Source organism: Gossypium hirsutum, chromosome D08 (genome assembly GCF_007990345.1).
Source record: "Gossypium hirsutum isolate 1008001.06 chromosome D08, Gossypium_hirsutum_v2.1, whole genome shotgun sequence".
Lineage (NCBI taxonomy): Eukaryota > Viridiplantae > Streptophyta > Magnoliopsida > Malvales > Malvaceae > Gossypium > Gossypium hirsutum.
Genome location: NC_053444.1, coordinates 5,043,282 through 5,059,357, shown reverse-complemented (window position 1 = coordinate 5,059,357; position 16,076 = coordinate 5,043,282). Strand labels below are relative to the sequence as shown.

At 33.7% G+C, this 16,076-nt stretch overlaps 1 protein-coding gene across 4 annotated transcripts; it reads left to right on the top strand.

The window, feature by feature from the left end:
• The first annotated feature begins 9,947 nt into the window (after positions 1–9,947).
• Positions 9,948–12,724, top strand: LOC121203211 (E3 ubiquitin-protein ligase RING1-like). Of its 4 annotated transcripts, XM_041099611.1 has the most exons (5): positions 9,948–10,143; positions 10,316–10,652; positions 10,729–10,822; positions 11,289–11,486; positions 11,866–12,724. In XM_041099611.1, exon 5 carries the CDS (start codon positions 11,875–11,877, stop codon positions 12,577–12,579), a length of 705 nt encoding a protein of 234 aa, XP_040955545.1. In that variant the 5' UTR covers positions 9,948–10,143; positions 10,316–10,652; positions 10,729–10,822; positions 11,289–11,486; positions 11,866–11,874; the 3' UTR covers positions 12,580–12,724. The 4 variants fall into 4 exon arrangements, with proteins under 4 accessions (XP_040955545.1, XP_040955544.1, XP_016702089.1 ...); XM_041099610.1 differs by lacking the exon at positions 11,289–11,486; XM_016846600.2 differs by having other exon boundaries at positions 11,289–12,724.
• The last annotated feature ends 3,352 nt before the right edge of the window (positions 12,725–16,076 follow it).

The window sequence follows — 16,076 nt, the reverse complement described above, 5'->3', positions numbered from 1 at the left end:
CAAAACTATACATTGTAAACATTATATTATAAAATGCAAACCATTAACCCTAAACCCTTAAAACACTAATTAACCTCTTAACACGACTAAAGCGGCCTAACCCTAAACCCCAAATCTTAAATCCTAAACTCTTAAACCCTAAACCCAAAACATCATAACCTACATCATAAACCCTAAACTCAAAACTCTAATATTCACAAAATATTAAACATTATATAATGATTAACCCTAAAACCCTAAACTATAAACGATAAACTTTTTAACTTATAATAATCACTGAACCTTAATCCCCAAACTTTCAAACCCTAAACCAAAAATACTATACCTATATCATAAACCCTACACCCTAAACTATAATCCACAAATAATAAACATTATATAATGATCCCTAATACCCTAAACGTAAACCAAATACGATAAACTAAATATATAATAACCTACATTATATAATGCATGGTTAAGACCAAAACTGTACGTTTTGGTTAAGATATTTTGCGGCGCTTCCCAAAAAGCACCGCTAATAAAATGCTTTAGCGGCGATTTCTCGTGAACGCCACTAATTCCAGTATACGTCAAGACTTAAACGCAGCATTTTGGTTAATATATTTTGCAGCGCTTCTAAAAATGTGCCGCTAATAGTATGCTATAGCGGCGTTTTCCCATAAGTGCCACTGACTCTAATATACCTCAAGACCAAACTCTGCGTTTTGGTGTGCATATCTTGCGGCGCTTATCGCAAAGCGCCCTAATACTATTATTTAGCGGCGTTTTCTAGTAAGTGCCACTAATTATAGTATACATCAAGACCAAAACACTGGTTTTGGTTAACAAAATTTAGCGGCGCTTCCCTAAACGCGCCGCTAATAGTACGCTTTAGCGGCGTTTTTGTTTTCGCCACTAATTCTAGTATACTTCAAGACCAAACTCTGCGTTTTTGTTAAGATATTTTGAGGCGCTTCTAAAAAATCGCCGCTAATGTTATGGTTTAGCGGCGTTTTTCCCTAACGCCACTAATTGTATTATACATCGAGTCCAAAACGCTGCGTTTTGGTTAAGATTTTTTGTGGCACTTCTAATAAGCGCCACTAATTCTAATATACATCAAGATCAAAACTCTGCATTTTGGTTATCATATTTTACGGCGCTTTTCGTAAGCGCCACTAATTCTAATATACATCGATACCAAAACGATGCATTTTCGTTAAGATTTTTGCGGCGCTTCCCACAATACGCTGCTAATACTTGCTTTAGCGGCGTTTTCTCATAATCGCCACTAATTCTAGTATACATCAAGACAAAAACAATGCGTTTTGGTCGTGAGATTTTGCGGCGCAGGATGATAAACGCCGCTAATGATGTTCTTTTACGGCGTTTATTCAGAAAACACCACTGTATGTCTGACTTTTTGCTGCGTTTTGCGGGAAGCGCCTAATGCCATATATTTAACGGCGTTTTGTTGTTTGCGCCACTAATGCTCGATTTTTAGCGACGTTTGCCATCCAAACGGCACAAAAGATGCCGCTAAAAGTCTGTTTTGGTGTAGTGATTAAACTTAAAATTATTGTGAAATGATGACATTACGGAAATACGATGTCTACCCATTGGAACAAATGCAATTACCAATTCTTGGCAAAGGTAACGATTGATAATGACGAAAAATCTAAACATCAATAGGAATTAAGCCTTATGAAATCTTTGATTAATTTACATATTCTATTAATTTGGTCCTAATTCTAAAAATTACCAATGTTCACAACCCTCCCCCTTATTATTCCTTAGATTGCATTTTAACTTCTTTATTTAAAAAAGTGTAGATTAGCTCTTGTAAGTTAGTTAAGTGAGAAGAACAATCCCTCAGCCAAAATATGGTGTTTATATATAAGGTATAATAATAAATTTAGTTCTCAATCTTTACACATTTATTCAATTTGACCCCTACTCCTTTATCAGAAATAAATTAGATTCTTTTTAAACTAATAAGGCTAAAGAATAAAAAAAAGCCCTTAGCAACAATTCAAAAAAAATAATTAATTAAACCCTTTTAAATTTTAAAAGTTATTAAAAATTATAAACAAAATATAAATAAAATTCATAAAAAAATTTAAAAAATATTCAAATTTTTATTAAAAAAATAACAATATTGACCCTATAAAAGAGTAGGGGTCAAATTTTTTAAAAATCTTATAACCATTAGATTTTAATCGGTCGGTATTGTTATTTTTTAATAAAATTTTTATAATTTATAAATTTTGTTTATGATTTCTAACTAATTTTCAAATTTTAAAAGGGCTTAATTGATTTTTTTAGCTTGTTACTAAGACCTTTACGATTAGCGGTACATAGGAGTTATTTTGTTTAAGATCTCATGTTTAGGTTGTAGGGTTTTAGGGTTTCTTTATAATTAATTATTTTTTAATTATATTTAAATAAATTTATTTATATTTATTTATAAGCCCTCCTCATATTCTTATTCACTAATGGTGAATGAGATTTATGCACCAACAGTGCATCAAATATGCTCCCATAAATTATTATATATTATAGATAAATAGTATTATAGTTTTTTAAATCAAACCAAAATTAAATGAATTATAAAAAGGTTAATATTTGATATATTGCAGGTAAAATATTTTAACTCGCAATTCATATTAAAATACTACCACATGCCTATTTTTCTTAATAATCATTTTTTTTGTTTTTACCATACGGACAAGTGTCTTGCAACTTTGTTCGTGTAGTAGAAAAAATTCACTAATAATGTAACCCTAATTATTTGATACACTATTAATATATAGGGACAATGGCAAGAGACAAATAGAGGCATTAGCCCTAAAAATGGTAAGGATTTCATGTTAATTCCATCAAAATATGAAATTATAAGTTAATATAATAGTTTAATTGCATTCTAACCCTCTAGTGTGATAAAATTTCAATTTATTTCCTTCAAAAATTATGAACCAATAAATTAATATAATTATTAAAATTCTTCTTTAATCCCTTAAAATTTATAACTTAATTTCAATCCCTTCAAATAAAATTTGTCCTTTCCCTAACTAAAAAATTTTTTAGACTTCTCAAACAACGTTAAAAAGGGTAACACTTAAGCCAATGAGTCATTGACATTTCTATCTAAGGCAAAGACCTTGAATCTTTGAGCATGTAGATTCGATTCCCTTTATTCACAATACAATGTGTGGTCTTCAATGTTAATTGATGAGCATATCCTTTTGCAGGAATCATGGGGAATTGGCAGGGGAAAATCTGGGGAATTAAATGATAAAGATGTCAATTGGGTTTTAAAGGCGAAAGTTGGGGAGATTAAGGATGTTGGAAAGGAATGGCGACATGGTGGAGAAGCAAATAACGGAAAAGACAAAGGCAAAGAAAACCTTAAGGTAAAGGAAAAGGGCCAATGTTGGTTAGTGGGCCAAAACATAATAATGGCATACTAAAACAGTCCAACAAAATAGGCGGGGTCTTCTGTTGGGCTGAATGTTAACCCCTATGATGATAGCAAAAAATAGGGCCAATTTTAATTAATAAGGAAGTGGGTCAGATTAATTTTCAAGCGATGGGTCCATCTTTAAACGAGAGGAAATATGTTGCAGTAAAATTTCCTTCCAAAACAGGTACTTCACAACAAGTAAGGGCAAATGCTCCCAATTTTTAGATTCACAAAATAAATTGGAGGGAAATTTTAGGCAAAGGCCAGATTATGAGGCAGGAAGCAGAATGGGTGATAACATGGGCCAAGAACTGACAAAACTGTCGGAAAGCTGAGCAGCCTTCAGTTCAGTGGTGGGGGCAATAGAAGATATTATACAAGGGCTGAATCGTGAGGTTGGGGAAGATATGGCGATGACGGGGAATGTTGTCGATGTTGAGGGCTCAGAGGATGAATTTCTAGTGGATGCAAAGGCTGCATGATTTTAGTGGTAAAAGTATATTTCTTCATTTTTTTATCTAATGATGGTGGATTTCAATTTTTGTTTTTTATTTTCAAACTATCAGGGGTGTGGACACCCTATTTTCACAATTTTTTAAAGGAGTATAGAAGAGAGTTTTCACCAAATTTTTTTCCTTTGTTTGAAACTTGAATTAGTGATCTTAAGGTAGATTCGGTGCGAAGTTGGATTTTGAGTATTATTTAGTTAAAGCATCAGGCTTTGCAAGGGGTATATGGTTATTGTGGATTGAGTGCACTTAGATGGAGATTTTGAAAGTTGATCCTCAGTTTGTTCATATGTGAATCCATGATGATAGAAATCCATACCCGTTTCTTTGCACTACAATTTATGCGAGTCCATAACGAAGCACAAGGGTTCAATTGTAGGATAAGTTGGACCAGATTGCCACTGAAGTGAAGGAGTCATGGATGATTGCAGGTGATTTTAATGTCATTATGTGCGGGGAAGAAAGACTGGGCGATTTTGAACCTAGTGAGTAGGGTGTAATCGTTTTAGGTCTTTTTTCTCCTAACATGGACATCTCGATTTAGGACTTCAGGGACCAATGTTCACATGGAATAAGAGAAATTTATTTGAAAGATTAGGTCGATCTATTTGCAATGAGTATCGGTAGGCTTTTGCATCTAACACAACTATGCGACACCTACACAAGTTAAAGTCTAACCATCAGCCACTGTTGATCTCGACGCATCCAGAGAGGTCAGTGGAAGGAGTCCAACCCTTTCGTTTTCTTTCTATTTGGTTGATGCACCCTAAGTTCTGAGATGTTATGTTAAAATCTTGGAGTAACTGTAATAGGTCATTTTTGCCTGGGCCTAAACGAAAAAACTACCCTATTTCCAAAATAACTAAACAGTCCAAAAAAATAAATTACAAGCCCAAAAATAAAAATAAAAAACCCTAAGGCCCAACAACCCAAAACACTTAACATTTTCATAAAGAAAAAAGGGCAGAAACCCTAATGTGCCGCAGCCCCTGCTGCTCTTATGTGCGCCGCTCCTCCTCGGGCGATCCGCCCGCGCCTTGTCCCGAGGCCTACCTGACCCCCTCTGCTACCTTGCACCAAAACTGCAAAAAGCTAGAATCTTTGCCTCCGTTGACTTCACCAATACCTGCAAACAAGGAAAAAAAGGAGGCCGACATAGAACTAGTAATAGAAACAGTAGCAGAACGAAAGCAAATTGTAAAAAAATAGTAAATATAGCATATACATTCGGCTATAAAATGGCCTAATCAATGTAATATCAGGGGGACATACACATTCGAAAATAAAAACAGAAAGCAACACTTTAAGGTGGTTCTCTCATTTTATTTTTTTATTTTATCATTTTTTTCTCTTTTTCATTTCGAAATATAATAAAACGAAACATAGGGGAGGCTTTTTACCTTTATCGCTATCGTCAGAGCGTATTCAGTTTCCCGACCGCCGTCTACGGTGGGGCCGACGTCGGTTACTGGCAGTTGACGTGGCGGCCGACGACTGGAGCTAGGCCAAATTCTGGGGGGCTTTGAGAGAGAGTGAGAAAATTTAGAAAGGGTTTTGAATTTTTTTAAGAGGGGTATAAATGATTTTTTTGGCAAGAATCTGACTTTTATAGTTGGTCCAAACGGCGCCATTTTGAAGGTTGTCCTTAGAGGCCAAAACGACGTCGTTTTGGCCTCTGACCCATGATCCGACCCGTCTGCCCATATGATCCGCGTGTTTTTGCGGTGAAAGGGAGCTATTTGCGCATGCGATCCTTCCACTTTTGCAACGCTTTGCAATCTAGTCTTGTTCTTTTGTTCTTTCTTTTAATTTTACCGCATAATTTTGTCTTTATTTCAATTTGGTCCATATTTAAATTGCGTGTTTTGGAGGACAAGGGAAAATTCCCCATTTGGTCCTTCCCTCTTATTTGCGCGATGTAATTTGGTCCTTCACCCTATTTTCATTCTCAGTTTTTACCCAAAATTTCGTTTTGATCTTAAGTACGTTAATCCTTTTTGTTATTATTATTTTTATAATATTAAACTGATTAATTTAATTTAATATTTATTTCTTTTTCTTTTCTATTTACTTATTGTTTTTTAATAGATTGTTTTATTTTTTTATTATTACCCTTATTCTTATCATTTTATTATTTATTTATTTATTTCTATCTTTTTATACTTTCAAAATTAGGATAATCATCGTTGTTGTTATTATTATTATTATTATTATTATTATCACTTTTAATTTGTTTTATTTAATATTTTCATTCTTTTATTCATTTGCTTATTTTCAATTTTTATTTAAACACTTTATTAGTTTTTATTTGTTTATTTAGTTTTTATAATTAGTTTTTTTATTTATCTTATCTTTATTCTTGCTCGAATTATTGTTATTCATATTAACACATTTGTTATTAGTCCATTGTGCGTATTAGCACCGTAATATATTTTTACATTTTACTATAAAATCGTGTTACATTAATCTTCACCCGATACATAAAATTTCTTTTTTTTAAATAAGCAATATTACATACTTTAAAATTTGAAAGGTTGTTCCCTAATTTACGTGGTTTTGATTTTCTTGATAAATCCAAATAAACGAACGTTTTTAAAGTAATTTATTTTTAAATAATCTCAGGAAGTAAGAAAAATCGTGTTCTAACTTACGGAGTATGATTCCTTCCTAAAATCGAGACGATCAAATGCAATTCAATAAGTAAATTTCTCTGTGTTTATTCTCGTATTGGGAATTCAAGACATTGTGTCCTAACTTACGGGACGTAATTCTCTTTCTCGATTAACGTAAAATATGCCATTTTCTCAAAATTTTTAATATTTTAACAAAAGGGTCGTATTTTTAATCTCTTCAAAGTTTTTAATTTTGACACTAAGACACTAATTAATCAACTAGGTACCAATTTTGGGCGTTACGAGGGTGCTAATCCTTTCTTGTACGTAACCGACTCCTGAACTCGTTTTTCTGAATTTCGCAGACCAAAAACATTATTTTAATAAATCCAAATCGTTTATTAAAAACAAACGTTTTACGAGGTGACCCGATCACACCTCATCAAAAAAGATTAGTGACGACTCTCATATTCGTTTTCGTTTTCAAAATTAAAGTCGACTCCTTTTACAAAAAAATTTGTTTCGACAGCTTGGCAACTCCGCTGGGGACTAAAAATAAGAGAGTCAAGCCACGTGTTGATTATTTTTTGTCTTTTTGTCGAAAATTGAAAACTTGGTTTAAGTTTACAATCATTTTGTTGCATTTTATCTGTTTTTGTTACAATCATTTTGGTTTGAATTTTTGAAATGTTTCTACACATTGCATTACATGCCCGCTTGATTATACCCTTTTTAAGTGAACTACTACTTCGTGAGGTTTTCACCTCGCATAGGATAGTGAATGCTTTCGGGATATATCCGTACATATGTCTTCATGAGATTTTCATCTCCGCATGACGATATGTATCCTACTATAATGGGTGAGGATCTAGAATCAGTCGATTCGAGTACATTTACTTTAGAACGAAACGCATATAATGAGCCCTAAGAGCCTACCCTAGGTAGAACCGCGCCGAACCCCTAGTGGTCATCCAAATAGGTGCTCTTTTTGTTATTTATGTTTTTGTACTAACTTGTTTTATTTTGTTTTGGTTATGATTGCATTGCATTTTCATTATAGAATAAAGTGTTGATTCACGTTCAGTTGCTAAATAGAGATCTTGTCATGGAAAATGTATCTTGATAAAGTGGAAGACAATGCGGTTGTCTGAATATGGTCTGAGAAAATGTAACGAGGGAAGGGTGATAGTCTGATGAATGAATACACGACTTTGCTTCGTTGCCCGTGGATTCAAACTGACATAGATTATTCGAGAGCTGTTAACATCTCAAATTTTTAAAGAAGCTAACGAGCCTCACGAGGATGAGTGAACAATGGGTCGCGACTTAGATCAAGCAAAAAGGAAATAGAGAAGGCACCCCTATGAAGAGTTCGCGAGATTCGATCTTAACATACGGATATCGATGCCTTCACTTTGAGTATTAGGGCAAGGTCGTATATGTAGATATCCGTTTTATGTAAAAAGATTTATTTTCTAGTAAAGTTGTTCTATTAGATTTGAATCAAAATCAACACATCTTTTCTCTTTTTTGCATTCATTGCATTCATGTATTAACATTGCATTGCATCATATGCATTAAGTCTCACAAAAAGACCCTAAAATCTTGGCAATTATCCTGGAATATCTATATATGAGGAAAAACGAAAAAAATGGACCAAAGGTTAGAGATATTAGAGCAAATGCAAATATAGATGTAAGAGCAATTGGCCAAAATTTAACAAGATATGAGGAATCAGATGCTAGAATTCCAAAGAAATGTGATGAGCCAGTTAACCCAGTTGCTGGCTAGAGGGTTAGAAAAGGAAAGAGCCCTATGGTCAATTCTGGGGACAATGACGAGGACCCTGCTTATCCTCCAACCTTTACCCCAACAAACACCCAAGCACAACCAAACGTGTGTCCACAAGGGTGTCTGTTAACATTAGACCCCAGCACCAGACCGGTACCTCGACACCGGCGAACTTCCCGACAGGTTCAGGTTCTAACCCAGGGGATAATCTAACCAATCCTGTTGTCATTGATTTTGATGATCTAGCAGAAACAAAACAGGTAAGAGTAGATCTCCCAAAACAATTTGAAGATCATTATAAACGGAAAAGGCGGGAGTGGAGCTCCCAAATCAATACTTTAAAGTCCCCAAGGAAAAAAGAAAACGACATGAATAATGTAACCACGTATAACAAGAGTTATTCGAAGCCAGTCACTGTGAGCCAAACGAGAACGATAACCACTGGTCATCAAGGCCGACCAAGACAAGAGTCCAATGCTAGGCAAAGAACGGAGAAGCCCCAGTTTACGCCTATTCCAATGACATACAGGGAGTTGTACCAAAGTTTATTTGATGCACATGTCATACAGGGAGTTGTACCAAAGTTTATTTGATGCACATGTTGTTTCCCCTTTCTACGTAAAACCTACGCAGCCCCCATACTCCAAATGGTACGACGCGAACGCCCAATGCGAGTACCATGCGAGAATCACCGGACACTCGATTGAGAACTGCACCGCTTTCAAAAGATAATTGAAAGACTCATCAAAATGGGTATTGTGAAATTCGATAATCCATCTAGTGCAGAAAATCTATTATCCAACCATTCTCACAATTTATCACAAAAGTTTATTATTCACTAATTCATCATATTAAATTAATTTTCTTTCTTGTTACACTTTAATCACATAATTTATCTCAATATCTTGTTTCACATATAAAAAATCTATGTATTCCACTTCTATTATTTCACCCCCATATTTTCTCAATTTTAACAATTTAGTCATTGTCATCATAAAAATTTCATATTTTTCCACAATTTCATTTTTACAATACTTTATGCATATTTCATCATCTCATAACACATTCAATAAGCTTTAGTCATAATTTTCATATTCACATATTAAATTGTTTCACACTTAAATTTTTTTACAATTTTCAATTTAGTCCTTATTTCCATGTAATTTATTTTTCACCGTATAAGCACTTTAATCAAATAATTCATTATATTAATAGTTCACATGTCAATTTTTCATGCATATCACTTCACTTGTTTCAATTATAAATTTTACAAAGTTTACAATTTAATCCTTAACATCATGAAGATTCATTTTTTACTATAATTTCACCTTAACATCACTTTTAACATCACCTTTTAAACTCTTTATCATAAATCTCAAATACATGTTTGTTTCATTAAAAACAATTTTTATAAAATGTTTTCAAGAAATCTACCAAATTACAGAAAATATTATACATAAATTTATATAAACACTAAATAATATTAATTTTTATAAAAAATATCATTTTCCAAAATATATTTTCAGTCAAACAATCGGAGATTTTATAATGCCTAAAGCTTGTAAAAGAACAATTGTAATTTTGGCTGTAACTAATCTAAGAAAAATTATCAACGTTCTTATCCTCCAGAAGTGGGATAACTCCAAAACTGGGATACTCCACTCCTTATGTCTAATATCTAATTCCAGCCGCCAAGCATTCGTAGCACTGTCCAGGAAAACGTTACCCTTACACTTGCAGAAAACCCAGGTTCTTGCCCCTCCATTTTCCCATGTTCGAATCCAAGGTATACATTTTTCACTCAACTAATCCCATTCTCTCTCTCTTCTTCACCTTTTCTTTTATGGGTCGTTTTTAATTTAATTTTTTTTCTTTAATTTCATGCCCAAATGTTTACATTGATTCATAATTCTTGCCTTTCAATTCTGATAATGCCTCGTCTTTTTACGTTGTTCAAGAATGGGTATCCGTGCCAAGAGCAATTTCGATCGATCAAGGACGATATGGACACCCGAGATGGATCGATATTTCATCGATCTCATGTTGGAGCAACTCAATAAAGGTAATAGGTTCGATGATCATGTTTTCAGCAAAACGGCATGGATGAACATGAATTCATCGTTCAACGAGAGGTTCAAGTTCGAATAGGAGATGGATGTGCTGAAAAACCGGCACAAAACGCTGAGGAATCTGTACAAAGCTGTTAAGAACCTGTTGAATCAGAAGGGTTTTAACTGGGATTCGACTCGACAAATGGTGATCGCTGAGAATAAAATCTGGGATGAATATATCAAGGTTCAATGCTTTACTTATTTGATGATTTTGAGGGTTTTTTTGCATTGCAGGATCTTACGGGTTTTCTTATTTACAGGTAAACCCAGATGTGCGTCCTTACAGAGTTAAAACTATTCCTTACTACGATGATCTGGGTATTATATATGGAGATAATTCAGCTAGGAAAAAGGGTAATGATGCTTCTTTGATACTACTAGGTCTTAAGTTTGGTGGTCCACTCTGAGTGTCGGGTTTGAATATGAATATGTCCGGACTCCGGACTAGTTCGCATGACTTTGTTCTAAGTTTATTCATGAGCGATCTTTGTTCTGAGTGTGATTAATCCCTTGAAATTTACAACTTATTTTTGATCCTTTTAAAAATTTTGTTAGTTGCGAAAAGACTAAATTTTATTTTGACTTCACAAATAACCTTAAAAAAGGTATTGAGATTTCTATCTAAGGCAAAGACCTCGAATCTTTGAGCATGTAGATTCGATTCGCTGTATTCTCAATGCAATATGTGATCTTCAATCTTAACAAGTGTATGCTATAAATAAGTTCCATTAGGTTTTTCTCGAATTTTTCTTATGCAGTGTTTTATTCTAGTTTAATTCTTAATTGTAATCATTTGAGCATAATTATTTTACTTATATAGTGGGGAGTTTGAAGGAGCACAGCGGGTATGTTGGGCACTGCAGCTGCAAGTGTTTGAGGTGTTTTGAGAGAGAAAGTGTAGGGAAATGGAAAGGCAGCCAAGGAATTGAAGCTCAAGTGTAGTTTCAAAAATTTCTGTCGTCCAAGCTAACAAGATTCTACTGATTTTAGGGGACGACAATTCATAGCATAGTATGGAGTATGTATGGAGTAATCCTCGAATTCCTAAAACTACCATGTGAAATATTTTTATTTGTTAGTTAGAGGCTCATAGGTTTCCAATTCTTAGTGGAAATCGGAGTTAATAATAATAGGTACTTCTCCATTCTGCTTATAAATTCTATTACAACAATTGGAATATTTATAATATAGCCCTTTAACAAATGAGATTGCCTATTCTTAGTAGAATTCGGAGTTAATTTCCTCTTTCTAATCAAATACTTTTAAACCGCCTTTGTCGTCTTATAAAATAGTTTTACGAGAACAAGAAACTTAAAAAAAATCTGATTTCTTAAAGCTTTCTTTCTTCTCAAGTTGAAACTTATTCTGGTTGCTTTAAAGCTCTCTTGTTTCTGCAGTTTTTCTTAATGGCTTCAACTCCATACGTGTATGATATCTTTCACCAGCATACTTTTGAAGACAACATCATCTCACAATCTCATGATATTGCTTCCCAGTTCGTCAATATTGAATTAACCATTGACTTTGTCTTCATATCCGTCCACCATGATTTCTCAGCAGACATCTCCACCGTCACCAACCATACGTCCTTACGAGAAACCTTTCGTTTCCAGCTCGACGTTCTAGAAAACCAGTACCTGTTTCACCAAGCTCTATTTCCCACGTTTAGAAGACTCCGAATCAACACGGCCTCCCTTGCTTATCACAACTTCGTTTATGATATTTTTGTACGTGGGATGCGTAGCATAGGAACTAATCGTGAAGTCTTGCCCTTACGATCAGTGATACATGCTTCCGTCGTGGAACACGATTACGTTCACAGTGACGGGGTTTCGATGGGAAGAGCTTTGGCTGAATCGGCATTGGAGTTTGAAAGCAGTAACTATGGTATGGTTCCGGCTAAAGAGTCATTGGTTAAGGAGATGGTAAGCATGGTTAGAGTAGAAGATGGAGATGAAGAAGATTGCATGATATGCTTGGAGGAGCTCGAGGTTGGGTTTTATGCTTCTCGGATGCCTTGTTCTCATACTTTTCATGGGGATTGCATCGAAAAGTGGCTGAAGCAGAGCCATTACTGTCCTATTTGCCGGTTCGAGATGCCAACGAATTAGGCTTAGATATCAACATTTCATTCTTTCATTTATTTCTTATGTTATTGGATAACTTTTGTTAAGATTTAGTCATTTGTTGGAGCTGTAGATGATAGTTAATAGTTTATGCAAATATAAGTACAGTTTGAGAAAAGAGATTGCAAGCATTACAGTATCTGCAAACCTTTGAAAAAAAGACAATAGTAATAAGAACAAAACCAGATATTGCAAAAGCAAACCAAATATGATGTCTTCTACAATAATGTAATAAGAAGCCCAATATGGTGATGTTTGCACATCCACTTCTCTCATCCTATGTTTCCATAAATCTGCTTTATTTTCATTCAGATTATAAACAATCTTTCACCAACGAGCCATTCGAACCACCGTCATAAATAATTAAAGAAAGCAACACATTCTTCGCAAGATGTTCCTTTATTAGAACAATTATCCCTCCTCTGGGATCGCATTGCTACGCATGTTTGAGATAACTAACGGCTGCAAACAGTTTTAAAATGAAAACTTAGAACAACAAAAATCAACTAAAACTGATTAGAATTCATTAATAGCGGTTCTGGAATCTAAGATTTCGGTAAAATTTTGGAAATCCAAATCCTTTATTTGGATATCCAATAAAAAATGGATTTAAATTTTAGCAAGCTTAATTTCACAAGAGATAAACTTTTTATTTTAAAATTAATTTAAAATTAGAAATTTTCAAAATCCAATATTCATAAAAAAGAACAAAGGATTTTTGCCTCTCTTGATACACTCTGGGTCCAAAACAATGTACTAAGTACCGTACTGATGAGTGTATCCTTTTTCTCTCAGTACCCGTATGTATTGATATTGTAACAACTCGATTTTCAGTAGTGTCGGGAAATGTAGTTTAGGAACTCTATTTCCATAAACCAAGTCCGTAATGATGAAATATAAAGATTAATGAAGGTGGTATGAAAATTACGTTTGCTTCTTGATTTCGTTCAAATTTAAACATTATTGATTCGTTTGGTTATTAGAAGTATATTAGAATTTTTTTTAACTAATAAGGCCAAAGAGTCAAAGAAGCCCTTAGTAACAATTTTTAAATAAAAAAATCAATTAAGCACTTTTAAATTTTAAAATTATTAAAAATATAAAAATTCATAAAAAAGCTATAAAATTTTAAATTTTAGAATTTTTATTAAAAACTAACAATACCGACCCCATAAAAGAGTAGGGGTCAAATTTTTTAAAATCTTATAACCATTAGATTTTAATGGGTCGGCATTGTTATTTCTTAATAAAATTTTTATAATTTTATAACTTTTTTAATAAATTTTGTTTATGATTTTTTTTAAATGATTTTTAAATTTTAAAAGGGCTTAATTGAGTTTTTTTTAGCTTGCTACAAAGGCCTTTTGACTCTTTAGCCTTATTAGTTTCAAAATGTTATAATTTACTTCCAATAAAAGAGTAGGGGTCAAATTGAATCATGTGTAAAGTTTAAGGCTAAATTGAATATAATACATTTTATATAAACACTGAATTTTAATGGAGGAGCTGTTTTGCTCGCTCATCTAACGTACAGGGACTAATTTGCCCATTTGTTAAATAAAGGGGTTAAAATGCAATCTGAAGTATAGTAAGGGGTTTTTTTGTACTTTTACCCTCATTAATCATGTTTTACTAGAAATTTTATTATTAGCATACTATATATTTAGAAACTATATATATAGAATATAATGTGTGTTGCATAATAAATAATGAAACGTATTATTTGAAAATAATTAATAATAATACATTCATCAAATTAATTATATCAAATGCACTACAATTATTATTATTATTGTTTTAGTGTTTGTTGGCGGAAAGTTGAGAAGAACCAGTACCCCAACTTCTAAGTGCCTATGCTATTTGGCCAGGTGGTTGGCGCACGTTTCCCTCTCTTGCTAGAGAATCCACCCTCATTTATGAACTTTAGACAATCTAAAATCAAGGTGCCAATTTGGTCGTCCTCAAATGGCCCAGCCAAGAAACGTACCACAAGTGAAGCATTAATTCAACTATCTGCTTGGAGATGCCTAGATTTTTCGCAAGTTGTAGTCCTTCATCAACGCTCCAGAGTTCAGCTTGTACGCTATTTGATGTCCCTATTTTCAGCAAAAGACCCTTAACTCACTTGCCCCTTTCGTCACGTATTAATCCCCTCGCCGAAGCCAATCCGGATCGGGGTTTAACTGCCCCAACCCCATCTTCTTTAAAATACAAACCTCGGAAGGTGGCTTTCTCTGTTGGACCAACGTGAAGAAACATTTGAGAACATTGCAAGAGAGATAGCATATTCTAATAGCTTGATTGCAAGTGACAATCTGCCATTAAAAAATTTGTCATTTCTACCGTTCCATGAACCCATATAGTAGTAAACAACATACCCCATGACATTGAAAATGTAACACCACAGTCTCCTTCAGTTTTGCATGGGTCAATATCCTTGAAGGGGTTGAAAAAGGTTTTGTTGTCTGTTATCAACTCGTAGGCTCACCCAAATCTCCTTTCCTGTTACACAGCTCCTAAAATATGCTCCACTGATCCCTCAACATGTTCACACAACTGGCAAGTAGCATTTGCACTCATTTATTAACGTGCACAAATCTCATTTGTATTCAAGCGGTCCAGGAAAGCGAGCCATATGAAGAAACAGATACTTCTGGGCATTTAAGATGCCAAATCCAACTAGTCCTCAAATCGAATTGAGACTAATCTCTTTCCCGATGAATATATAATAAGTTGAACCCATCGAAAAGTGATATTTACTCTCATAGCCCCAACAACAATTGTGATTCGAACCCAAATTATTCTTTGAAGAAAATTATTCTTTCAAGAAAATGAACACCTGGATGATAGATCACAACTCATAGTTCAAATGAACCCAAGTTGTTCAAGCTTTCAACAAATTCCTTTTTTAAATCAAAGCGGCTCTTGGCTAACATCATTGTTTTACTAATAAATCGAATCATCATATCAATTAATCAATGCAATCTTGGCTCAATTGGAAAAATAGAAGTATTAAGTACCCAAATTTAAGACTTGGCATGCTCAATTATATGTGTGGGTAGGGGTGAGCCAAATCCAATTCGATTCAAAAATTCAATAAAAAATTCATATTTTGATTAATAGTTCGAGTCATTGAGTTAATCAGTTATTCGGATCAACCAGTAAAAATTAAGTTTTTCGGTTTAACTCGAATATGAATTACACAATTCGAGTTATCCAAAATCCGAATAAAAAATACAAACTACGTCGTTTTGATAATGTTTACACATTAAGTTAAAGCAAATTATTATATTGTTCATGTAGTTAATAATTGTACTTTGTCTACTAGTTAATAATCTCCATCTAAAGTTACATTAAGTATAATATAGATTTGTTAACTCGACTCGATTTGACAGAATTTTTGATCGTTCGATTCAATTCAAAAAATAAATTGAGTTCAGTGCTAAAATAGGATTGTCAACTCGACTAATCGAAATTTTACT